General features: G+C 38.2%; 1 protein-coding gene across 9 annotated transcripts in view; it reads right to left on the minus strand.

Annotated features, from left to right (window-relative positions):
* LOC140495845 (ecto-NOX disulfide-thiol exchanger 2-like) overlaps window positions 1–26,265 on the minus strand; it is a 227,290-nt gene that overhangs the window by 31,330 nt on the left and 169,695 nt on the right. For all 9 annotated transcript variants that reach the window (XM_072595025.1, XM_072595024.1, XM_072595018.1 and 6 more), the window contains 6 exons: window positions 15,643–15,849; window positions 15,026–15,259; window positions 13,607–13,819; window positions 9,845–9,951; window positions 7,504–7,618; window positions 1,195–1,379 (listed from right to left, as the gene is read on the minus strand). In XM_072595025.1, coding sequence (XP_072451126.1) covers window positions 1,195–1,379; window positions 7,504–7,618; window positions 9,845–9,951; window positions 13,607–13,819; window positions 15,026–15,259; window positions 15,643–15,849 — 1,061 coding nt within the window. The remainder of the gene's footprint in view (window positions 1–1,194; window positions 1,380–7,503; window positions 7,619–9,844; window positions 9,952–13,606; window positions 13,820–15,025; window positions 15,260–15,642; window positions 15,850–26,265) is intronic.

A 26,265-nucleotide genomic window follows, 5' to 3' on the forward strand; every position in this document is an offset into this window, starting at 1 on the left:
GTTTGGTAGTGGTGGGGATTTAGGATGTTTTAAGAGGGTATGGGAAAGAGAAGGTCGTTGAGAGGTAGATGGGGTGGGGAGAAGGAGATAGCAAGAAAAGTTTGGAGGTGGTGGAGGCAGCTGCAAGATGCTACAAATGAGGGCGAACAGTTTTATATCTGTCAAAAAGAATACTCAACTAACTGGGATCCAAGGAAATTTTAAATCATGGCATAATTAAATGGGGTTGCAAACAAATGTGGAATGTTTAGTTCAAGGTGGTATTAAGTTCAGGGCATATTCTTAGAAATGTAGTAGATCTCACTCCAATGAAAATTATATAAAATTTAAATCAAACATTGAAATCTAGATGCAATAAAAAGTAACTGCCAGTTTAAAATAATCCCAGCTTTGTGAATGGGATGGAAGTGCATGACCAGTGACCTCACCAATTTTGTGGTTTTTCGGGCAGTGCTTCCTAAATCTATCTTACTCTGACTCCATTTCAAGAAGCCAGTGAACTTTGGGAGAGGAAGATGATAACCTATCACAGCAAGGGTAAGGGGTGCCTCATAGGTCATGACCCCAAAATTTCAGTTTGTATCCCCACTTTGGGTCCCAAACCATACTTTGTGAAGTCCTGGTTTAGGATGTGTTTTCTCTTATGTAGAAGTGTGCCTCAGTTACGTTTAGAACCAATTTAATTGCTGTGGTGTCAAGGAAATTAATGCTTTTACTATGTGTTATGGTTTTAAGTTTAATGCAAAGTTAATCATTGAGGTTATTAATGAATTCTACTAATTCTGCTTATGTGCAGGTCCAATTACCCCATGTGCCCATTGTTACTATATGATTACTTCACTTAATAAGCAAAATGAATATGCTGCCCCTGGAAACACAAAAGCAGTCCCCAAAAGATCAAATCCTAGCCCTTGAGAAATTACGAAGAGGAACCACATTCCAGGGCTACCAACACTGTATAGGAGTGGAAGAAGCTGATATTTTAAATGACCAATTGCCTCCATGAACTGTACGTGCACAAGTGCTGATCCGACCCCATTCCTGCCCCTGCAAAAGTGATGACCTAAAAAATGAGTAAAGAGAAGCTGAAGTAGCTTAATTTGTTAATATACTTTCAGATGGTTTTCAAATATCAATAAGGTTTTGAGTTGTGTTTTTTAAAAAAATATTTTCATACAAAAGGGACATCAGTACCTGCTGCATCCCTTGCAATGTCTGTTGTAGTAGTTTTAGCTGCTGGTCCTTTGTAGTCTCTTCTTCAGTATGGTAGAGCTTACCCTGTTCTTGTTTTAGTAAATCTACCTCATTTCTGTACGCATCCAGTTGCCAACGCAGACTGTCATTCTCTTGCTTCAGTGTTTCAGCCTGAGCAGCCAGTGCTAAAATAGTGGTAAAAATAATTAAAATTAACTTGAAAAAATTCTTAAATAGTGGTCTGGGGTTTCTGCATGTTTCCCATCAAGTTATTCATGCAATCTTAGAAAATTTGGCAGAAATATCATAAGTTTGCAGAATTTATAATATAGGGCATTAAGTCTCTAACCACTCATGCTCATATTTCCTTATTTAGTGTTTCTATTTTATTTTCTAGTTGTGTTGGTTTGTTGGACACGCCTACAAAATTCTGCACATAATTTTGTTTGCTGAATTGACAAGAACCAAAGGACATGGGCGCAGGGAAAAGACATTCCAGCCAGCTCCAAAGACTTGAATTTAAAAGCTTCGGGTGTGGATGAAGTTGTAGCTTTAATTTGCTAATGAATTAAACAACCAAGACTTTTTCCAATCACCACAATTCACAGATATGAAGTAGTTGAATTCCTCTAAACCCTCCGATTCACGTACCCATTCAGATGCCTAAGCTATTGTATCTATTGCGCCATGAAACAGTAGTTCCAGCTATTGTGGATCTTTCTTGTGTGGACAGTTTAGCTGTTCCTTGTTTTAGCCAGATTACTTTGATTCTGTAGACATACAGCTTCCCACACATATTGAAGTGACCTCGACTGAAGAGCTAGTGCTATAAAAGTCTCATTGCTAATAGTATGCAAATTATTATGAAATTAATGAATTCAACCTGACAAAGTATGATTTAAGGATTTCAACACAAAATGCAGATTACAGTAACATAGACCTTTCATAGAACATTACAGCACAGTACAGGCCCTTCGGCCCTCGATGTTGCACTGCCCTGTCATACTAATCTGAAGCCCATCCCACCTCCACTATTTCATGTACGTCCTGTCCAATGACGACTTAAGTGCACTTAAACTTGGTGAAACTACTATCGTTGCAGGCAAAGCATTCCATACCCTTACTACTCTCTGAGTAAAGAAACTACCTCTGACATCTGTCTTATACCTATCTCCCCTCACTTTAAAGTTGTGTCCACTTGTGTTTGCCATCCCCATACTTGGAAAAAAAGCTCTCCCTGTCAACCCCATCTTACCCCCTGATTATGTTGTATGTCTCTAGTAAGTCACCTCTCAACCTTCTTCTCTCTAATGAGAACAGCCTCAAGGCCCTCAGCCTTTCCTCGTAAGACCTCCCCTCCATACCAGGCAACATCCTAGTAAATCTCCTCTGCACCCTCTCCGAAGCTTCCACATCCTTATAATGCAGTGACCAGAACTGTACACAATTTCCATGCTGCATTTAACTGTTAAGTAATGTATTACAATGCATCGTAAATATTTTTACTGTAAAATAATGCAAAATTATGACTGTTTCATACTTTTATTTTAATTCACATCTATAACTCTTATTAATTGATAACTTTAAAGCACCTGCTGTCATGATGTTTTCTCAATAAATCACAACTATGCTAGCATGACTTGTATCATTTAATCATTTTCCACTCAAGCACTGTTTGGATCATTGTGCTAACTTTTTAGTTTGCCTGCTTGTTTTCTTTTTTCCTTCCCTATGTTTTGAAATGATGGATCATCTGCAATTTTTTCTCATTCTCATAATTGGTCTGTATCAGTAACACTATGACACATCATAATAATTTCTGGGGATGTGAATTAATATGATGAACATTTTGCTGGACAAAAATAGATTCAAATCCTTAAGCCTGTTCCACCACAATATAAGATCATGACGATCTGTATCTTAATACCATTCCATTGAACTTGACTCCGTGTTCTTTTATACCTTTGTCTAGCAAAATTTGATCCATCACAGATTCAAACTGTTAACTGACAGAGCATCAGCTGAATTTTGAGAAGAGGGGGGAAGAGGGGAAGTAGTGGGGGAGAGGTCTACATTTCTACCACACCTTGAGTAAAACATAGGGAACTATAGAATGCTTACAAAACAGGAGGCCGTAATTTGGCCCATTGTGCTTACTTTCTGCAAGAACAATTCACGTAGTTCCATACCCCAGTACTTCTCCAGAGCCAAGCTGTTTTGCCTTTTAAGATAATGATATCCCTTTTCGAGGTTCTTATGGTACAGTAGTAATATTCATATTTCTCGACCAGAAGATATCTGTTCCAGGATGTTTGTCCAATGTAGTGTTTGTTACAGTTCTTGCACGGTGTTTTTTTATATTTTTGCACAAAATACCATGCAAGAACTGTAGCAAACACTACATTGGACAGACAGAAAACTCGCCACTAGGACACATGAACATCAACTAGCCACAAAACCACATCTGTGATTTTATGGAATACCCATTCTCCTAAACTTCAGCATCAATAGAAAAAGGTTCTCTCTATTTGCACCATCAATTCCTTTAAATTCCAAACAAGGCAATCAAGTTACTCTTGTATCACCTATACCCGGACAATACAAGCCTAGTTTTTGATACTTCTCTTCATAATCTCACCCTTGGTGCCTGGGTAGTATTCTGGTGAACCACTGCTGCATTCCTTCAAAGAACCATGAATTTTGACAAGGTGAACTGCTCAGGACATTATAATTCCATATATAATCTTTTTGTAGTTTTGTACAGCTGTAGCACATCTTCCTCCCCGTGATATTCTAGCTCTGTAGTTATAAATGTCAACATTCCATTAGCTTCTCTGATATTTTGTACCCATTTGAATGATCTGTACTCAATGAGATCTTTTTGAACCCTGCTTAAAAAAAAATTCAGGGACGTGGATTTGCTGGCTGTGTAGCCATTCATTGCTCATGTCTAGCTGCTCTTGAGAAGTAATGGTGAGCTGCCAATTTGAACTTAATTGGTGTAGGTAGATCAGTAGTGCTGTTAAAAAAGAATAACAGGGTTTTAACTTAGTAACAGTGAAGAAACAGATATATTTCCAAGTCAGGATGGCCAGTTGCTTGGAGGGGAAGTCACAGGTACTAGTGTTCGCAATGTATCTGCTACGCTTGTGTTTCTAGATGGAGGTGATCAAGTTTAGGAAAGTGCTGGCTAAGGAAGCCTGGAGAATTTCTGCAGTTGTTTTGTAAATGGTACACACCACTGTTACTGTGAATTGGTAGTAGGGGGAATGAATGTATGAGGTTGCAATGCCAATCAACCAAGCTGATTTACTCTGTCTGAAAGCTGTATTTATCCATGCAAGTGGGGAGTATTCCATTATACTCCTGATTTGTACCTTGTCAATGAAGAACAATTTTTGAGGAGTCAGGTGGTGAGATATGTGCTGCTGGATTCCCCCTGCTTTGATAGTCATACTAACATATGGCTCGTCTAATTCAATTCCTAGTCAACGGGAACCGTCAGAATGCTGGTGGATGGGGATTCAGCAATAGTAATGCCATTAAATGCTCGGGAAAATAACCAGGTCATCTCTTGTTGAAGATCGTCATTGTCTGGAACTATATGGCATCAACATTTCTTATCACTTCACAGCCCAAGCTCAGATATTGTCGTGGTCCTGCTGCATTTGGACACCTGAGGAGTTGTGAATGAAGATGAACACTAGGAAATCTTCAGCAAACGTCTTCACTTCTGACCTAATAATGGAGGGAAGATCATTGATGAAGCAGTTGAAGATGGTTGGGCAGAGGACACTACCCTGAGCAACTCCTAGTGATGTATCCTGCAGCTGAGGTAAGAGACCTTCAATATCATATTACAATAGCTGCTAAATCATTTTTTTCTTACAATTATATTAACAAAACCAGCCTAATTATTTATTTATCAATGCTCTTTTTGCTTCTGGAACATTTTATTCAAACACCTATTTTGAACACAAGAAGTTCAACACCTTTCTGACTTCAGCTATTCTGTTTTTTCTAATCATACTAAAGTTGAAATTTCATTTTACAAATTTGATTGTACTATTAGCTTCCTTAATCTCTTTGTTAATACATTGTCACTTTATTGCTGTTACTAGCAGGTTTGAAGACAATTTCTGTTAAGAGTCATATCCGCTGTCTTACACACACACACACACACACACACACACACACACACACACACACACACACACACACACACACACACACCCCAACGAGGAGGAGTAGTAGGTCATTTAAGAGAATTATGGCTGATCTAATTTTAGCCTCAACTTCACATTCCCATCTACTCTTCCTTAACTCCCTCATCAGCTATGAATCTATCTATGTCCCCTTATGGAAATTAAATGATACCACCCCTATCCTTCTTCAGATTTCCAACTTTTGAGAGTCAATTTCTTATTGCTTTTAGTAATACATTTTCTTAGAAGTTAGCTCCCAAATCACAAAAAAAGTGGCTGCAAATTGTAGAGAGAACTTAGTTCATTTTACAGAAATTTACATGTACATAAAAATGTTTGCCTCATTCCAACAAAAGCTTTATAAGTTCTTAGTTTAAGATCCCACTGATAAACATATTGTGGTATCCTGGTAAAATCTTTATATACATGGGGAAAACACAACTGTACTTTTATAATTGGTAGACTTTGTAAATAGCATGCCAATATCACTGAAGAATGACCATTTTGCCAGCAAATAGTACCATAGTGACACAAGCTGCAACTATAGGTCGCTCTGTTCTAACATGCATTTTGTCATCGCAAATTCTCTGTAATGTGTTTGATGAATTGGGATTGCTGTGTCGACAGTGCAAACTTTTAAAATGTGCATTGACTGTAAAGCCATTACAGTGCCAACATGAAGCTCCGTTTCTAAATCATAATGTACCTATAACGTGGGGTTACACAAGAACTGACTGTACTTAAAACGTGAGCACATGATTACTTGTTACAAGTCAATACACAGTTGATTGAAGAGATCAGAGTGCAAGCTCAAAGTATAGAATAAGTTGAAACCTACTGGGAGAAAAGCATTTTTTGTAGCCTCCATTAAGTCTATTGTAGATGGGTTTATTCACCAGCAAGATGTCTTTGTACATGAAATACTTAACAACATAATTGCAAGAATTGCAATGCATTTTCAGATGCAGAAAAGATGAACTGTTGAACATTAGCCAAGGCATCATTCAGCTCAGAAAAAATGCTAGATGGGAAACAATTAAACTGTTTCAGAAAGCAAGTGTAATCAGAACATAATGTAATAGACGCCCAACATTTCATGTTGCAGTTATTGGTAATTCATCACATTGCTTTCAGTCAATATAGAGATATTCATATTTATATAACTCACTCAAATTATATCATTTCAATGACTGCCACTAAAATACTTTTTCACGCTGTGAAACAACATTTTCTCTACTACATCTCCAAAATTTATAGATGCTGCCAAAATAAAATGGGTCTTGGGAACTAATGACTTTCTCACTCCAACCTTTTCCCTTATTTTCTTTTTTTAAACACTGATTGGCTTCCAGGACTGCACAGTGAACACTGCTAACCTGATGTCTCATCCAACTTTATTTTTGTGCATTCAAGCAATCATAATTGAATGCTCCAAGCCTTGAGGAGCTTCAGTTTTATCGAAAGATTGGAAAATTTTGGACTGTTCACCTTTGGAGATAAGATGGCTGAGAGGAAATTTGATAGAGGTATTCAAAATGTTGATTTGTCTACACATAGTAGATAGGGAGAGATTGTTCTTATTGTTGAACAGTTGAGAACTGGAGCACACTAATCTCAGATGATTGGCAAAAGAAGCAAAGGTGATATTGAGGAAAAATATGCAGCAGATGGTTAGGATATCTAATACTGAACCATGACAAACTCCAATCTGAAAAATAGCACAATATGTTTTTCTTTAGTTAATCTTATATCCATGGTGCTACTGCTTTTTTACAGTAACGGTGTTCTCCCTAAACCTCGCTGCTCCTTTAAGGTCCTCCTTAAAATCTAGCCGTTTGACCAAACTTTTGTCTACCCATTCTATTATATCCTTGTGTGGTCTGCTGTCAATTTTTGTCTGATTAGCTGAGAATCATTGCGCAATGTTCTTTCATGTTGAATAGAAGCAATTTAAGTACAAGTTGTTGTTGCTGCTGTCAAATGCAGTAAGTAGCCTTAAAAATCTCAAAACATTAAGGTATGACTACTATCCACACATTAGTCCAATTAAAAATAAAGTGTGACAATACATATTGGAATGACACACTTTCACAGCACCTCCTACCCGATTCATCTGTAACTGTGTTCTTTGGCAGTTCTTCCACATCGTCATCAGACATTTCCATTTCTTCTTCACGGCGAATACCCATTAGCTCATCATTATGTATGTTGCGAATTTCCTGAGGATGTGGACAGAAGCTTTTGATTGATTTCACAAGGAGAACTCCACAAGCAAAATTGGCTGATATGCTAATGATCTAAACCCACTATCTCTTTTTGGCAAGTCTGATATAAATTTGCAGAGAATTGAGGGAACAATTTTCAAAATACTTATCATTTTGGAAAACTATTCAACCAAATTACATTTCAAACCTGAATAGTATAGACAGTAAATTTTCTGAAAGCATAAGCAACATTTTGTAAAAATAATTTGTCACTCAAAATTCTATGGGCTTATTGTCACAGCGATTTCATAATACTCCTACAGCAGGTATTTTAAGGTTGGTAAACATCAGTCTTCCTAAAGAAACAGATGTCAGATTCTTAAAATACACACTTTCTTAAAAAGAAAGTAGAATGAATAGAACAAACCATTAAAAACATACTCTTCATTCCTCCTTTTGAATGAGATACATTATAAGCCACATGAACCAGTTATTTAAACTCACTTTTCTTTCCGCCTTAAAGCAGACAAATTGAGCTTTCCCCTATTCTTCATCACACTCATTTTATACAAATTTAATGTGTTTACAGTACAATCAATCAGTAGTTGTGCTTCACTCTATTTGGAGGAGCCGTGCTGGACTGGGGTGGACCAAGTGAAAATTCACACAACACCAGGTTATAGTCCAACAGGTTTATTTGGAAGCACTAGCTTTCGAAGCGCTGCTCTCCTTCATCAGATGCTCCTTCGTAAGGGCAGGTTAACAAGCTGCTTACCACACAGTCCTTTGGTCAAGAAGCTTAGGACACCCTATATCTTCCTAAAGATGCCTCTCAACTACTGAAGATGTATGTTATTGAAAATGGGCTTACCTTTGATGTACAGGTCATTTTAGAGGAACACAAGTTGATAACCCAGAATTAAGTGGAATAAAGCACACTTTTTAAAACAATAAGGCCAGTTCTACCCATTATCCTGCACTTGAATTCCTTCTGAAATTAGATCAATTTGTACTCACCAATTTTCTAGCGCAGACGGAAAGAGAAGACTACAATGATATTAATTAACAATAAAACGTTTTCAAAGATGAGGATGCATCTACTTTACTGAGACAGTTTATGGAGATAACACTGATAAGTAAAGATATTGTTTAATGAGAAGTATGACAAAGGATGTTAGTGAACATATACCATACCATCTCCAGCCTCTTAACTGTGGATGTGCTTTACGATATATGGTGAATAATCCAAATTAACTTACCTTAATGGTTATAATCACCTTGGACACTTTTTAAAAAATTCAGTGTGAGTGCACTTAAAACAATGTAATTGTTTTAATTAGTTTTGGAGTTATTTTTCTAGAGCTTTATGATACTCCAAATGTAAAATTAAATTTTGGAAGTGTGGTGGCACAGTCAATTAAGGACTTCTGGGAGATGGGCTTGTCCAGATAATGAAAAAAGGTGAGTCTCCTCACTTTATTATTTGTGAGGAATTCTCATGGAAAATGACTGAGAAGTTGCAAAACTATTTCTTGAGGTCTCAAATCAACAGCATAAAGTGACTAAATATGATACTGGCAGCTTAATTTAGAAAGCCCCAAACAAAATAAAGGGAATTCAGGGTAACTAATGTTGATTCAAGGCAGAAGGAATCGTTGAACAAGAAGGTAAAAAGTTATGCTTTAATTGATCTTGGAATACTTGGAGTAATTCCACTCTGTCGGAGGTTTATAAAATCATGACAGGCATAGATAAGGTGAATAGCCAAAGTCCTTTCCCAAGGGCAGAATAGTCCAAAACTAGAGAGATAGGTTTAAGGAGAGGAGGATTTAAAACGGACCCGAGGGACAACGTTTTCCACACAGAGGGTGATACCTATATGGAATGAGCTGCCAGAGGTAGTAGTAGAGGTGACTACATTTAGAAAATTTAATGGGCATTTGGACAGGTACATAGATAGAAAAAGTTTAAAAGGATATGGGTCAAATGCAAGCAAATGGACCAATTCAGTTTAGGAAACATGGTTGGTATTGACAAGTTGTGCCAAAGCGTCTGTTTCTGTGCTGTACGCCTCTATGACTCTATTCTAACTTGGATGAGCAAAAGAAAAACAGTACCCAGTGTACTTCCGATATAAATACTAGATTCACTTTAACTCCCTGCAAGTATTTTTATTGACATGCTATTGAAATTGTACGTTAATACATAACAAGTTAAAAGAATCTTTAAAAAAAGACTAACCTCTGCTTGTTTTCGCCACATATGCAGATTCTTGCGTTGAGCTTTTGAGAAATGGTCCCACGCCTTTTGCTTGGAGGCAGAGTGGAAAACGGAGACAATCTGCTCAACTTTGGTGAACAAGGGAGTCAAACAACCCAGTTTATGGTCCCACCAGGCATTTAATGAGGAGTAGAGAAGTAAAAGAGGAAGGGAGTCAGGCAGGCAAGCAGGCTATTGTGGTCAGTGCAGTTCTGTGATCAGAGTAAAGTGACTCCAACTAGTACTTACTTTGTACAATTTTGTAGGTGTGTACCTTCCTCGGGTTCATTGCCCATCTCTCATAATTATATGTATTTATTTCCATTGAGAAACAGATTAGATATCATCAAAAAAAAATCAAACCTATACATTTCCTTTCAAGCGTCCTGCCTCCAAAGCTGTTTGATTAATCCACAAGAGACAAAAACATGAATATTTTTATTACTGCTGGCATACGTTTCAAAACAGACCAGATAACATAACAAATGGAGAAAGTGACTATTTAAATAGAACACCACCAGTTGTAATCATTGTTCATAACCAAGTTATGTCGATTAACACAACATTCTTGCTCTATTTAACCAAACTCAGCTGGTCTTTTTGCTGTATATATTACTCTATTCAGAAAATAAAACTTGTGCTTAGATCCAACAACTTGTAGGATTGCAGTGGTGTGAGGATATACAGGAATCTGTGAACAGAACTTTGAAACCAAACTGAAAACATCTGATTTTGGTGTATTTAGTTTGGTTGCCAAATGACAAATGTATGGATTTTATATTCCCATTTCTCTTTATCACCCTAAGGCAATCATAGTGAAAAATGGCGAGGTTCCAGATCCATAGGAAAGTGATTGCCCTTAATTGTTTTGTATAAATTAGGGACGGGTAATAAACGCTGGTCTTGCCAGTGACATCTATATCCCACGAGTAAGAACAAAGTACTGATGCTGCATTGAATGGTACTGAGGTGGTGCCCAAGAATGACCCTGGCAAACCTGCCTTTGAATTTCGTCTCACTAGAGATTTGTTTGTTCATCCACAGACATCAAGATGAACTTAGGTTTACTAACAGGAAAAGCAATTTAACCTCAGAAAACAAAGCATGTTTGTGCTAGAGTTTTTTTCTTCTTAAAAAAAATTACTGTAACAATATTGTTTTATTGTGCATTCATCAGAAGACATTCTTTGATATCAGAGGGATCTGTTTGAAGCTCTGTTGCAAAAGGGGGAAAGAGATGCAAACAATCAAGAATAAGCAAACTTAAGAAAAAAAGAGCTGGAAAAATTAGGAATTCAAGTCATTCAAAGAGAAAAATGCAGAGTGAAGAATTTCAGAGACAGGACACAATGTCAGGTGAAAGGTGGGACTGCTGGATAACTCACTAAAAGGCACTGAAAAGGAAAATTAACCGGACCTTGATTTGCACACAAAGGAAGGGAGGGTCATAAATCCTAACAGGTGGAAAAAAGTCACGAACAAGACACTGTTTTGGTCATACCCAGAATACTAAGCTGATCAACAAAAAAAAGAAAGGATATTCAGGCAATAAAGACATGATAGGAAAGGGAACCTAAGTTAGGGCATTTTAACAGTTACGAGAGGTTTAAAAGCTCACAAATGTTTTCTCTAATGAAAGAAGGCTTGAGAGAAACAATACTCAAGATTACTTAAACGCAAATTGAGCCCAATAATAAATTTGAAATTGCCACAAAATTATTACCTGGAGGACCAGCACAAGCTTGGTGAAGGGAAACAGAAGATATATAAGGCCTGTCAAAAAGAAAGTAGAAACAGATGTGGAGAAAAAAAAAACTCATCAAGGAAGAATTGGGCAGTTATTTTAGGAAGTGAACAATTGAGGATGTTTGAGTGAGCAGCCAGATGGATGTATGAGTTTTTCTATTCATATACTTTATATTGCTAAATATTCGAATCCAGTACTACCAAAATTTGAATTGAACTGAAATATGACTTCAATACAGAGAAACAACTTCACATTATCAGGGATTAGTATATTTAGAATTATTAGTTGCAGGTCTGATATTAACACATTCCCAGAAATCATTTAAAAATATTAAGTAACAACAAACTTTATTATTTCATGAAGAATATTCCACCTTTGAGGAATCACTTTACTTTTAAACAGTTATAAGAATGCAGACTTTATAATGGAATGAGATAGAATTCACACTGAGCTGCACTCATGTTTTAACGAAGATTTCACCAGAGGATTACAGATTGGTTCTCACAATGTGAGATACTGAGTTGGCTATTCTTTTGGATGAGAAATCTGTACATACTACAGAGCAATTGGGACATATTTTAGAGGGTGAGTCAAAGGATTCTTGCCTGCCATATCAAAATTCATAGAGAATTATGACAAATATGAGTCTATACCGAAGTTTAAATTTAGAACCAAGCTCACCTTTCATTTAAAATCAAAAAGAACTGCACGTGTGTTCTTTGGAAAAATAGACCCACAGCAATGTGGTTAACTCTTAACTGTCCTCTGGGGTGAGCAATAAACACTGACCTAACCACCCTTATCCCATTCAAACAAAAAAAAATTAAATTTTATTTTCAAACTCATGAAACGTAACAAATTTCATAATATGCTTTGATTAAACATCATAAATAAGACTTCTGAGTGCATGATTAAATGTGAAAATGCTAATGAGACAGAATGGCTCCAAATTTTCTGCAATTTAACAACAGTTGCCAGTGAAAAGTAGTACTAAGATATGCTCTCAGAACTAGTTCTATATTTTGGATTGTAAATTATCTTTTGCACATATTGCAGCAGCTAACTGATTTTTTTTTCCAGTGTTTGGAGAATCATATCACAAGTGACATACTTTGCTGTAACGTCTGAAGTACAACTTAACCGAACAAACGAACACAACGTTAAAAGGCTTGCTGGTTTCATATTTTCAAATTACTTTGTACCTTTTGTTTTCAGTGTATAATTGTAAGCACTGGGAGAATATATACAAACAAAGGTCATTTAGCTCTTAAGAACCTGTCCTGCCATTCAATAACAACATATTATGACTTAATCCCTCACACTTTTTATCCTTCATCCCTCAATAACTTTTGACAAATGTTCACTAATTTCATTTTTAAAATTAGTAATTTTAGTTGGGGCACTTATAATGTTCTCAACTTGGCAATTTATTATGTTTCAATGCCATTATTTTTAATTACTGTTCCGTCACTGACCTTAAGTTTGTTGAGTTTCTAATTCGATAGTTTCCTTGGGTTGTCTGGCACACTGACCCTTTCTTCAATGGTAAATGTTACTGTAATTGTAGTTATTCAGCATGTCTGCCATTTATTATTACCATTAACAGGAATCACTATGATCAGTTTTCAGCCAATCCATATTTCTTTTATCCATCCTTTGTCTTAATGTAACTATAAACCTTTTTTTGTGCTGATTTTGATATCCCATTCACTCAGGGTTGGTTGATGAGTCAGCATTATAGTGACACAATTCAAGGATGTTTGGGGATAACAGCTGTAGGCCATGTGCCGAGTTGCTCTTTTATGTCAGAATGCCTTACTACATTTTTTATATATGCATCCTTTGGTTTTTAGGTGATACTCACCTTGTTCTATAAATAATGGTACCCATTTAATTAAATTCAAGAAAAAGAAAACACATGAACGAAAAAAGGTGGAAAAAGTTCCTGTTGTCCACAATTACTATTTCAAATGTTGAAAAACAAAATTATCACTCACACTGAACCAGAATCTTTGAGAGAGCATTCTTAAACTTCTCTTTGGCTTCCTCCACTTCTTTTTGATGGAGAAGTTTTTCATTCATAAGCCTTCGAATATGGCTGTTAGCTGACTGGATCATGGAATAGAAGGTATTTGCTGATCGGCGGTTTACTTCTCCTCGTTCTAGCCAGGTATAAAGGGTCTGAACAGCTTCAGAGAATTTTGCATCATCTTCAAAAATGCGATTGATGTATTCCAATGCAAGTAAAAGAAAAGGAAGAAACCAGATTTAACCTTTCAAGGACAATCTGAACAGAAGACTTGCATGTTAAATTCTCTTCTGATTTGCTGTTGGATTATTTTAAAACCTTTTAACTAAACATTTACTTTCAGTACTTGGGCAACACTGGCAAAACCTAGATTCACCCCTGGGCGATTAACATGTTGATGGGCTACCTTTTGCTTAGCAGTCACCTTTTTTTGTTGTTCATTCACAAGATGAAGGCGTCACTGGCTTGGCCAGCATTTACTTCCCTTGCCAGCAGGCAGTTAAGAGTTAACCACATTGCTGTGGGTCTGCAGTCACATAGTCCGGGTCAAGTAAAGCCAGCAATTTCCTTCTCCAAAGGACATTTCTGAACCAGTGACAATCAGCCATGGTTTCATGGTCATTTAACTGAATAGCTTGATGTGTCAGAGTCAACCAAATTGCAAGGCACTGGAGTCACATGCAGGACAGCAAGCACCCTCCACCAAATCCTATAGTGAATCAGGTTGACTTGTAAACAATGTTCTGTTGTAATGATGTACTTTATTCCTGGGTCAAAGCTCAAAAGATATAGCAATGTAATGCTGCACTTTAACTTGCTATTCAGACAATGTCCCTTCAGTAAGTTAAATAATCGTTGAATCTCCTCTTCCACAATCCATGTCGAATCCTTTACTCTAACATTTTCCTTACCTTGTCGGCAGGCATGCGAAACAAGAAAAAAATTGTAAAACTTTTGTGTCGCTGGATTATGGAGCTTCTTTTTAATAGAATCCCTAAAGTGTCAAAGCAGGCCATTTGGCCCGTTGAGTCCACATTGACCCTCCGAACTGCATCTGACGCCCTACACTATCTTTGCAACCTTGTATTTCCCATGGTTAATCTACCTAGCCTGCACATCACTGGACACTATGGACAATTTAGCATGGCCAATCCACCTAACCTGAACATCTTTGGACTGTGGAAGGAAACTGGTGTTCCCGGAGGAAATCCGTGCAGACAGGGGGAGAATGTGCAAACTCCAGACAGCCAGTCGTCAGAGGCTGGAATCGAACCCTGGTCCCTGGCACTGTAAGACAGCAGTGCTAAACACAGCCATTGTACTTGACAGCATTAATAAAACATTTAAATGAAGAACAAAGATTTATTGTGCAGAACTTTAAAATTACCTTTCAGCTTTTCTGACAGCATAGCACTTTCATGTTCTGAATAATGCACTATCGGTGGTGGTGAAGGTGGTCGAAATCTTTCTTCTTCCACTCTTCGACGATGGCGTTCCTCTCTAGCCATCATACGTTGTTTACATTCCCATTCATAAAGGTCATCTCTAGCTTCAGCAAAGTCAACATGAAGTCGACCTGTATCCTTCTTATCTGTACTAGAGCCTATTCTTATTCGATAACCTGTTGAGACCCAAAGGCATAAAAAAACCTCAAGCTTGCCACAACATGTAAAAGAGAAATCTATCACTGATCTACAGATATTGAAAGATTACAGACGTAAAAGTGCAGATTACTGAAATTCCAATTTCATGCTGGGTGTAGCTACCTGTTTATTAGCATTTTAGAAGAAAATCTCAATAAACAAAAACCTCTCCAAAAGATTTTAGCTAATCAATTATTTGATGTTCAAAATCAAGACTTAGCAATATTTGTACTTAAAATTCCATCATAAAAGAGGATATTCATGGTCTTGAGCAATTATCATGATCATTTAAGGTGAAGCCCATTTGATAAATATGCTGTATGAAAAGAAACAACATTGTTAAGGACAGATCAAAAATTACCTGACAAATAGACAGCTTTGTCTATCATGAATTCATCTGAAAACCGAATATGGCAAAAATTTTTCTTGCTTTTACGAATCGCTATGATTTCACCACATTGTCCAAAAACTTCAGAGATTATATCTTCTGACGCATTCTCTGGTAGACCACCAACAAAGACAGTCTTGCATCCTGGAGGCCTTTCTCGCATAGCAGGTGGTGGAAGATCTAAATAAAATAAAAGCTCATGAGTTAAAATTGTCAGAGGTTATACATAGAACCATATGACCATGTGAGGATGAAACTTCAGACATCAACTAGTTCCCTTTAGCAAGAAAAAAAAGTTAGCTTCAAAGTTAGATAAGTAATTGATTGGGCATTTGTGTTTTCAAAAATAAGTCACTTACTGGACACTTTTACTTTGTTTACCTTCAACTGTCATAATTTGACAGATAATTGATCCTGCTACTCAATCTGTTCAGATGTTGTTACATGCCTTTGGAGCAGGTTGGACTTGAATCCCACTGTCCTGGCTCAGAGGCAGGGATGCTAACACTGCACCATAAGAGCCCTTTGATCCATCTATATTACTGGGAGATAATGACAAATCACATTTTTCATTTGTGATATGACCAATGGTTTACCTTGCAGACCACCCAAGTGCTTTATTTAAAGAAAAGAGGACAATCATCACAACTTAGATTCAGTCTTGACACAGTGAGTTATTTGAAATTCATGTTCTTTAATAACCATAAATCAAATTATACATGTCACTGCAATTAAAAATAACATTTTTTTTCTTCATGAATGAGGGCTTGGCTGAGAAGGCCAGCGTTTATTCTTTTAACGAATTATCTTTGAAGTGCACTTTAAGAACCACACAGCTGTGCCTCTGAAGTCACATGCAGATCAAATGTGGACAGATTTGCTTCCCTAAAGGACGGGAAAAACCAGATGGATCTTTGCGACAACCTGTAATAGTTATTAGTGTCAGTATTAATAAGACTAGTTTGTATTCAAGACTTCTCAGCTGAACTTAAACCCCACCAAGATGCCAGGGTGATATTAGATTAGATTAGATTCCCTACAGTGTAAACAGGCCCTTCGGCCCAACAAGTCCACACTGATTCTCCGAAGAGTAGCCCATCCAGTCTCATTTCCCTCTGACTAATGCATCTAACAGTATGCGGGATTTAACATGGCCAATTCACCTGACCCGCACATCTTTGGATTGTGGGAGGAAATTGGAGCACCCAGAGGAAACCCATGCTGACACGGGGAGAATGTGCAAACTCCACATAGACAATTGTTAGAGGCTGGAATCGAACCTGGGTCCCTGGCGCTGTGAGGCAGCAGTGCTAACCACTGAGCCACCGTGCCACCCTGGTGATATTTGAACTCATATCACCAAACTATTAGCCTGGGCCTGGAGATTACTAATCCACTAACATTATCACTTTTTCATCAGATTCTGAATTATTTAGAAAGTAATCAAGTGTTTTCATGTCTCCTTTACTCTAGAGATATTAAAAAAAGCTGAGAAATTGGGTTCTGACTTTGGGGCATGAGGACCAGCATGCTCTACTGACTGCACAATTTGAACCTTTAACAAGGCTGGTTATTGGGAAACTAACGGTCATGGTTTTCCTATAAGTTATGCCAAGTGGTTTAGAGGAATTCAGGGCCACATGTGCCATTGGTCAGTTCATGTTCATGCAGTACTGGAAGTACACCTGCAGGGAAAGCAAAGCGGTTTTAATAAAGACTTGAACTAGAAAGGCCTTATTTTATTTCTAGCATGAGAGAATAAATCACATGCATTTAGGCAGATACTTTTGCTGACTTCTGACAAAATCCAAAGGTAATGTAAAGTCATATCTACCGAGGGAAATAGCTTTTAGAAGACAGACTGTGTACTTCACTACTTTCTCCCGTAACAAGCCCAATAAGAGAGGGCATGATACTAGATTTTGTATTAGGACCTGAAGACAGATAGATCAACTGGAAGTGGGTGAACTTTCTCAAGATAATGATCATAATAGTTATAGATTTAGCATTGATATGAAAAAGGAAAAAAGATAGAACATGCATGAAAGTTGGAGAAAGACAAACTTTACAAAACAGAGGTGATCTGCCAAAGGTGAGTTAGTCACAGATATTTCAAGGAAAATCTGTGGGAGGTATTTAAAAGTGAGATTTTACCAGCATGGGAAAGTAAGACCAAAGGGCATAATCTCAGAACAAAGGGATATCAATTTAAATCTGATATAAGGAATAATTTCTTCTCTCAGATGGCAGTATGTCTTTGGAATTCCTTGCTTCAGAGCTGTGGGGACAAAGTCCTCCTCTATATTTAAGGCGGAGATAAATAGATTCTTGATCAATAGGGGCATCAAGGATGACAGAGAAGAAGTAAGGAAGTGGACATGGGAAATGTTGCCTCAGCCAAGATCCTATTCAATTGTGGAGCAGGCTTGGGGGGTTGGCCTATTCCTGTTTCTATTTCTTTTGGTCTTATATGTTAAGATAATACAGAAAAATAGAGCTTATGGCAATCTCAAAAGGAGTAATATTTTAGGGAGCTTCAAGGATTTTAGGAAGTACAGGGATGAAGTGACAAAAGAAATTGGGAAAGGATATGAAAAAAATTGGTCAGTAAAATTAAGGAAAGACCAAAAAGGTTTTATTAGTACATTAAGAACAAGAGAGTGACAAAGGAAAAAGATTGTGTCTATCAGAGATGTACTTGTGTGTGAATGCAGAAAACATGGGCCGGATTCTTAATGTGTATTTTGTCTCAACCTTCAAAGGGAAGGATGATACATGTATTGTAATTAAAGCAGGAGTGTGAAATCTTAGATGAAACAAGGATAATGAGAAGGGAAGTACTGAGCAGACTGCATGCCTTGAAGAAGGAAGGTTGTAAAATCACCAGGGCTGAATGAATTGGATGATAGGCTGTTAAATAAAGCAGGTCAGAATAGCTAAAGCTCTGAGGATCATTTTCCAATCCTCACTACACACAGACAAGATATCAGAGAATTGCAAGTCAACAAATGTTGTACCACTATTCAAAAGGGGAGTAAGAGATAGGACAAATAATTATAGACTTATTAGTCTGTCTTCAGTGGTGGGAAATGACTAGAAGCAATTAATATAGGACTAATTGTTATGTGGAAAGGTATTGGTTTATCAGGCATAGTCAGCAAAGATTTGTTGTGGAAGGTTGTCTCATGTGATGATGCTGTCATTTTAACAAGGTTATTTTTGTCCTTGTTTTTCTTAGAGAGAGATCATAAAGGCAGAGGCACCGAAATGTCTGGGCAGGAAACCCAGTTTAACAACAGCAGGGGAGTGGTCAATTCTCCCAGTTCAGATTTTCTTTTTATAGCTTCTTCTAGATGCAACAGTCAGAAGCTGCTGCAGTGCAAAAAGATTCCAAGTTTCAGGAGATGTTTCCTGGCTGGCTTTCTCTCTGAAATCTCTTTGGACGTTCTTCCTGTAGCCAGCAAGAGCCTGTGTTCATATTACTTTCTGCCAAGGGATGTGCTTATGGGATATTGTGGGAACTGGAACAGCTCTTTAGTTAAGTTGCAGTATTGAGTTGGTTGAGTTTTTGAATAGTTAAGGTATTCTACATTCTTTTGTTCATATTTCAACCAGAATGTTTAAATGAATTCTGTTTTGCTTAAAGTCAAGTGGTTTGACCAGCTGCATCACACCTGGGACACCCACTTTACATCTGCCTTTAAAATAAGAAAATGTTAGAGTCCAGGCCACCTTCTTAAAATATTTTGAAGGGCTCTGGCCTGGTCCATACACTCAAGTCACGACTCTTGAGAAAGTATGATTTTCAAGGCCACATTCCTTGAAGACACTCCAATCAGCCAGAGAGATCCTCTAGAAAACAGTGACAAGACTACAGAAAAGTTCCAGCACAGAAAGAGGCCTTTGAGTCCATTACATTGGAGCATACCCAATCTAATCCCAATTCCTTACACCTTGGTCTGTGGCCCTGCAGGTTACAGTGCTTCAGCTGCAGATCCTTTAAATGAGTTGAGAATTTCTGCCTCAACCATCAGAATGGACTGTGAATTCCAGACACGTACTATTCTTGTGGTGATTTTGTTTTCATGTCTCCTCGAATTCTTCTACCGATTACCTTAAAGCTCTGACAATTAATCCATCCACTGGGGGAAAACAGGTCCTTCTGCCCATTCTACGCCCCTCATTTTTTTTCCACTTCTATTAAGCCTCTTCTGTGCCTCTTAATTCCAAGGAAAAGAATCTTACCCTGTCTAATCTATTTTCATAGCTGAAATTGTTGGTGAAACTCAGCAGATCTGCCAGCATTTGAGGAAGAAAGCAGAGTAGCAACAGTGTGTCCCACCTACAAAATGCTTTGCAGAAATTTGCCAAAGATTCTTAGACAGTATCTTCCAAATCCACAACGACTTCCATCTAGAAGAACAAAACCAGCAGATACACAGGCACACCACTACCTGCAAATTTCTCCAAGCCATTCACCATCCTTACTTGGAAATGTATTGCCACTTCTTCGCTGTCACTGGATCAAAGTCCTAGAGATCCACCCCAATAGCATCATGGGTCTGCCTGCACCAAATTGTGTACAATGGCTCAAAGCAGCAGCTCATCATTACCTTCTCAAGGGCAATTAGGGTGGACAATAAATGCTGGCTAGCCAGCAATGTTCATATCCCATGAGTGAAGAAGAGAAGAGGATGTTGAAAAGTGGGTTGTGTTGAAGAGAGAAGTAGAATATGATGTAATGTGACAAGTAAATGAGTCACTTATAAACAGGAGTTCTGAGGGAGGTGGCTGAGGAAATAGCAGAGGCGTTGGTTAAGATCTTTCAAAAGTCACTGGAGTCAGGGAAAGTCCCGGATGATTGGAAGATCGCTGTTGTAACCCCCTTGTTCAAGAAAGGATCAAGACAAAAGATGGAAAATTATAGGCCAATTAGCCTAACCTAGGTTGTTGGTAAAATTCTAGAATCCATCATTAAGGATGAGGTTTCTAAATTCTTGGAAGAGCAGGGTCGGATTAGAACAAGTCAACATGGATTTAGTAAGGGGAGGTCGTGCCTGACAAACCTGTTGGAGTTCTTTGAAGAGGTGACAAGTAGGTTAGACCGGGAACCCAGTGGATGTGGTCTACCTAGACTTCCAAAAGGCCTTTGATAAGGTGCCACACGGGAGGCTGCTGAGCAAGGTGAGGGCCCATGGTGTTCGAGGTAAGCTACTGGTATGGATTGAGGATTGGCTGTCTGACAGAAGGCAGAGAGTTGGGATAAAAGGTTCTTTTTCAGAATGGCAGCCGGTGACAAGCGGTGTCCCGCAGGGTTCAGTGTTGGGGCCGCAGCTGTTCACGTTATATATTAATGATCTGGATGAAGGGACTGGGGTCATTCTAGCGAAGTTTGCCGATGATACAAAGTTAGGTGGACAGGCAGGTAGCACTGAGGAAGTGGGGAGGCTGCAGAAGGATTTAGACAGTTTGGAAGAGTAGTCCAGGAAATGGCTGATGGAATTCAATGTGAGCAAATGCGAGGTCTTGCACTTTGGAAAAAAGAATACAAGCATGGACTACTTTCTAAACGGTGAGAAAATTCGTAAAGCCAAAGTACAGAGGGATCTGGGAGTGCTAGTTGAGGATTCTCTAAAAGTAAACATGCAGGTTGAGTCCGTGATTAAGAAAGCGAATGCAATGTTGTCAATTATCTCAAGAGGGTTGGAATATAAAAGCACCGTTGTGCTACTGAGACTTTATAAAGCTCTGGTTAGGCCTCATTTGGAGTACTGTGTCCAGTTTTGGTCCCCACACCTCAGGAAGGACATACTGGCACTGGGGCATGTCCAGCAGAGATTCACACGGATGATCCCTGGAATGGTAGGTCTAACATATGAGGAACGGCTGAGGATCCTGGGATTGTATTCATTGGAGTTTAGAAGATTAAGGGGAGATCTAATAGAAACTTACAAGATAATACATGGCTTGGAGAGGGTGGACGCTAGGAAATTGTTTCCGTTAGGTGAGGAGACTAGGACCCGTGGACACAGCCTTAGAATTAGAGGGGGTAAATTCAGAACACAAATGCAGAGACATTTCTTCAGCCAAAGAGTCGTGGGCCTGTGGAATTCATTGCCGCAGAGTGCAATGGAGGCTGGGACGCTAAATGTCTTCAAGGCAGAAATTGATAAATTCCTGATGTCACAAGGAATTAAGGGCTACGGGGAGAATGCGGGTAAGTGGAGTTGAAATGCCCATCAGCCATGATTGAATGGCGGAGTGGACTCGATGCCGAATGGCCTTACTTCCACTCCTATGTCTTATGGTCTTTAAGTTTTAGGATTGGGAGTTCCAAATGGTAAATTGCTTACCTGCTTCCAGAACGAGGATCAACTTGATCTAACTTGAGAGGGTGTTGAAATGGGAGATGGAGGATCCACTAATTGTGGTCCAATATTCTAACCAACAATATAGTATAGAGTAAGCAAGAATTCCTGTTTGGAAAGTGCTCGGAACAAAATTTAAAAGGACCTCAAAAGGTTATAACTTCCTGAGCCATACACAACTAGGCACAATTGGGCACACAGGAAGCATTAAATGAACAAGAAGAACTGCATCGTTGAGATAGGCTTCACTTGACCTGGGCTAGGAGGAGGATTCTGTCAGAAATGTTAAATAGGGTGGTATTGACTACTTCAAACCAAGTAATTAACTTTCTAAAACAAAAGCAAAGACAGTACAGCAATCAGAGCTTGTGTATTAGAGTCAGAGTCATAAAGCACGGAGACAGGCCTTTTGGCCCAAACTGGTCCATGCTGACCATCCACACTAACCCCATTTACTTGCACTTGGCCCCATATCCTTCTAATCCTTTCCCCTCCATGCATTTGTCCAAATGCCTTTTAACTGTTGTTAATGTACCCATCTCAACCACTTCTGCTGGCAGTTCTTTCCAAATGCATACCACCCTGTGTAAAAAAAAAAGGTGCCCCTCAGGTTCCCTTTTATTCTTTTCTCTCTCACACTAAACTGATGCCCTCTAGTGCTCAACTTTCCAACACTGATAAAAATATTGAGTGCATTCACCCTATGCATGACTCTCATGATTTTACACACCTTTATTAGGTCCCACCTCAGTCTTCTATGCTCTAGCTTGTCCAACATCTCCTGAGAATGTGTACAGGGTCTGAGCAGGTAAGGAAAGAGGTAGGTTTTGAGTTTTGTGAAACAAAAGGTTCAACTAGCATGACTGTGATCAGATAAGAACTTGCAGTGAACAATGAGGTGCTGGAGGCAAGGCTGGTAGTTTAACAAGGTGAAAAGGCATTCATTATGTCAAGCCATTTAACAAGATGAAGAAGCATTCAGTATGTAAAGTCAGTTAACAAGGTGAAAAAGTATTCACTACGTGAAGCCAGTTAACAAGGTTAAGAACAGTCATTGCGTAACAGCAGATGGCTTAATCTCCACTATTGACATTCGCTGATTGTAACAGTCACCCAATCAATAGGTGTGTTGCCTTATCTGGATGCTCCTTCCTGTAAGTGACTATATAATTCATTAAGAAACTACTGTTTGAGAGAAGACCGTGAACTCATGTCTCTGTGCACATGGGTGATCGTTCTCTCTTCCTCCAGGGCCCGGAATAAAGATGGAGGTAAAAACTATACTACGTCTCTGAGCATTTTGCTTCAACTGAAGTAGGAATGGGATGACAATATTGGTGTAGTCAGCAGAATCCAAACAAATCGCTACAATCGGACAGTGTCAGCGGTCACCTGGAACATCAGTGTCTCGATACGGACAGGGTCACAAGGTAAGATTTTAAACCTTGATCCCTCTCGACAATCCGGTGTGTCAGACGGTCCCCTCACTTGATTGCTGTCTATTTTACGGACTCCTCGAATGGTAATTAGTTTAGTCGAGAGACATAGTTTCGCAAGTGCACTGACAGTGGTTCAAGTCCTCGGCGCTGTATTGAGGTTTGAGTCCCCTGGACGGGTTTAATTGGGTTTGAGTCCTTGGGGTTAATTTGATGTTCAAGTTCCCATTGCGCTGAGAAACAGGGGTTCGAGTTCTCTGTTTAATTGAGATTTACTTCCTTGGTTTGGACTGCGGTGCCATGTGGTCCGCTGTGAGGGCTTTCTCTTTTTGCAAGTGTAATTTCAGTGAGACGATGCAAAAAAAATAAAAACAAGAAGCGCTGAAGTTAAGGTTGTACTAATACTTAGGCTGAAAAAGGAAAGTTTCAATGTAAATTATGCCATGCTGAGAGTGTTTGATGTTGAAAAAATGTTGGTTTGTTAAAATCCTGGTTCAGAAAATCCTTTTAAGTAATTGGCTTGCCTTGTTTGAATTAGGATCTCAATTCAATGTGTTTTGTGGGCTATGTTATAGGGCAGATTTTGTTTTTGCTTTGAAATTGTACAGCATTAGGTCTTTTTTTAAATTATCAAACTTTCATAATCTTAAAACAAATTGATTGAGTGCCTTAAGCCCCTATTTTGTTTCAAATTCTACAATACTTGATTTTTAAAAAAGTTAGGTCAGTGTTCATGCTGTAGCCAGAAGAGAGTATTGTATTTAAAAATATTTGCTCCTATGCCTTTAATGCAGAGTGTTCACAAAAAGAAGAGTGCATTTTGAGTTTGACGGTTTATGATGTTCAAGAACATTAGAACTTGAGGTTGAACTGATTCAGTTCTGTTAATTGTTGTTAAGATTTCATTGGCCCCTTTCATATTGCAAATTCAAAGAATGTTGATCTCTACCAAAATTGCCACTGTAATTCCGACTGTTTTATTTGGGAAGTTTCATTTGGAAATCATATTTTAAAATATTCAACATTTGTTCCCCATGAATATTTAAGATTTTACTCTGAATTGAAACTGCCTCTTCAATTGCTAAAGCACAGGAAACATTATTGTTTTCTTGCTGTTCCAGACTTTTGAAATACTTTTCCTGACAGCTTTCACATTAACTAAGTATCAATTTGTTAAAGGAAAATAATTTTTGAGTAACTTGAATAGGGATCCCGAAGTTTTGAATTTAAGACAACTGATTGTTGTTTATAATTGAATGAATTGTTTGGGCAATACAATTTAGAAGTTTATGGATTGTATAAAACTTGATAATGTCATAAACAGTGAACACAGTAATAGACTTCAAGAATTCAATGAATGTCGAAATCGGCAAACACAATTTAGTATAGTTAAATGTGTGACTGTCTTCATACTGATAACCACCTTGGCAAAGAAGGAATGAGAGAGGAAATGCAAAGATACTTTCAGCAGCTAACATCATCTCCAGAGTTTCTCCATCCACTGATAGTAGTCTGGAGTCCATGTGGGATCAGTTAGTTCCATAGGCAGGCCCTGAGGAAGGAGATGTGGCTGTAGTAGCGGGTCCACTTCAGGACGTGGCTGAAGAACTTCATGGCAGAGGAGACGGTCTGATGGGTACAGTGAGAAAGAGACTCACGGAGATCCTTGTAGAGGGTGCAGGAGAACTTCTTCAAGCTGGACACCCTTGGAAGAGGCTTCACACTAAGGTTATAACCAACTAGGAGAACGTCAGGACTGCAGATGCTGGAGATCAGTGTCAAAAAGTGTGGCGCTGGAAAAACACAGCCGATCATGCAGCATCCAAGGAGCAGGAGAGTTGACATTTCAAGCGTAAGCTCTTCATCAGGAATATAAGACGTAAGCAGACAGTGGAGATTTAATTAATGAAATAAAAAAAATGGACAAGATTGATCATGAGAGTTGTGTGTCAGTTCTAGGTAGTAGCTTGAAGTAGTAGAATATTTAAATGCAAGACAATATATAGTGAAAGCAGAGCAATTTTAAAAATTCCTTAAATGTTGGTCGCCAATCCAAACACTAGTAAAATTTCCTATATTCAGGATGCTTTTCTGCAATACTGTGTGGACACTAATTGTAATGGTAATGCAGACCTTTGAAATACCATATTGAACATAAAGAAATGAAAAGCAGCAATTAAAATTCTTGGATGAATGTTTTGAAAATTATCCCTGAACAAAGTCAGCTAGCAGAGATCAAGTCTGCTGACTCTGATCAAATTTACTTTAAAAAAAGGTCGTTATAAAGCTGGTGAATATCGCTGGATCTTGCTTTCCAGGAGGCATTTTATGAACGTGTTATTACTTCACAGTGAGTTCTGTTGAAGTTCATGAAATTAAAAAGAAATTATGCTGGCCTAAGAAATTGGATGATTGACAAAAGACAGAACAGTACAGATAACTGACAAGATGTGACTAGTGATGTCTCACAGTGATGTTAGGACCTCAACTGATTCCTATAATTTTTAACAGTTACATGGGAACAAAAAGCCTCATCTCCAAGTATCATAAGGTACAAAGATTGATGGCAATAAGGCAGAAGCATATAATTATCAAGAGATTTTAATATATTAAGCGAATGAGCAAAGTTGTGCCAAATTGATTGCAACACTGGCAAAGTATAATTCACTTTAAATTTAAGAATAATAGAACAGTTTTTCTATATAGTGAAAGGCTGGAAACAATGGAATTTCCATCAAAAATGTATTGAACATGCACTGAAAATAATCATAACACCTAATGGAATGTTAGCT

The sequence above is a fragment of the Chiloscyllium punctatum genome, chromosome 25 (assembly GCF_047496795.1).
Source record: "Chiloscyllium punctatum isolate Juve2018m chromosome 25, sChiPun1.3, whole genome shotgun sequence".
Classification (NCBI taxonomy): Eukaryota; Metazoa; Chordata; class Chondrichthyes; order Orectolobiformes; family Hemiscylliidae; genus Chiloscyllium; species Chiloscyllium punctatum.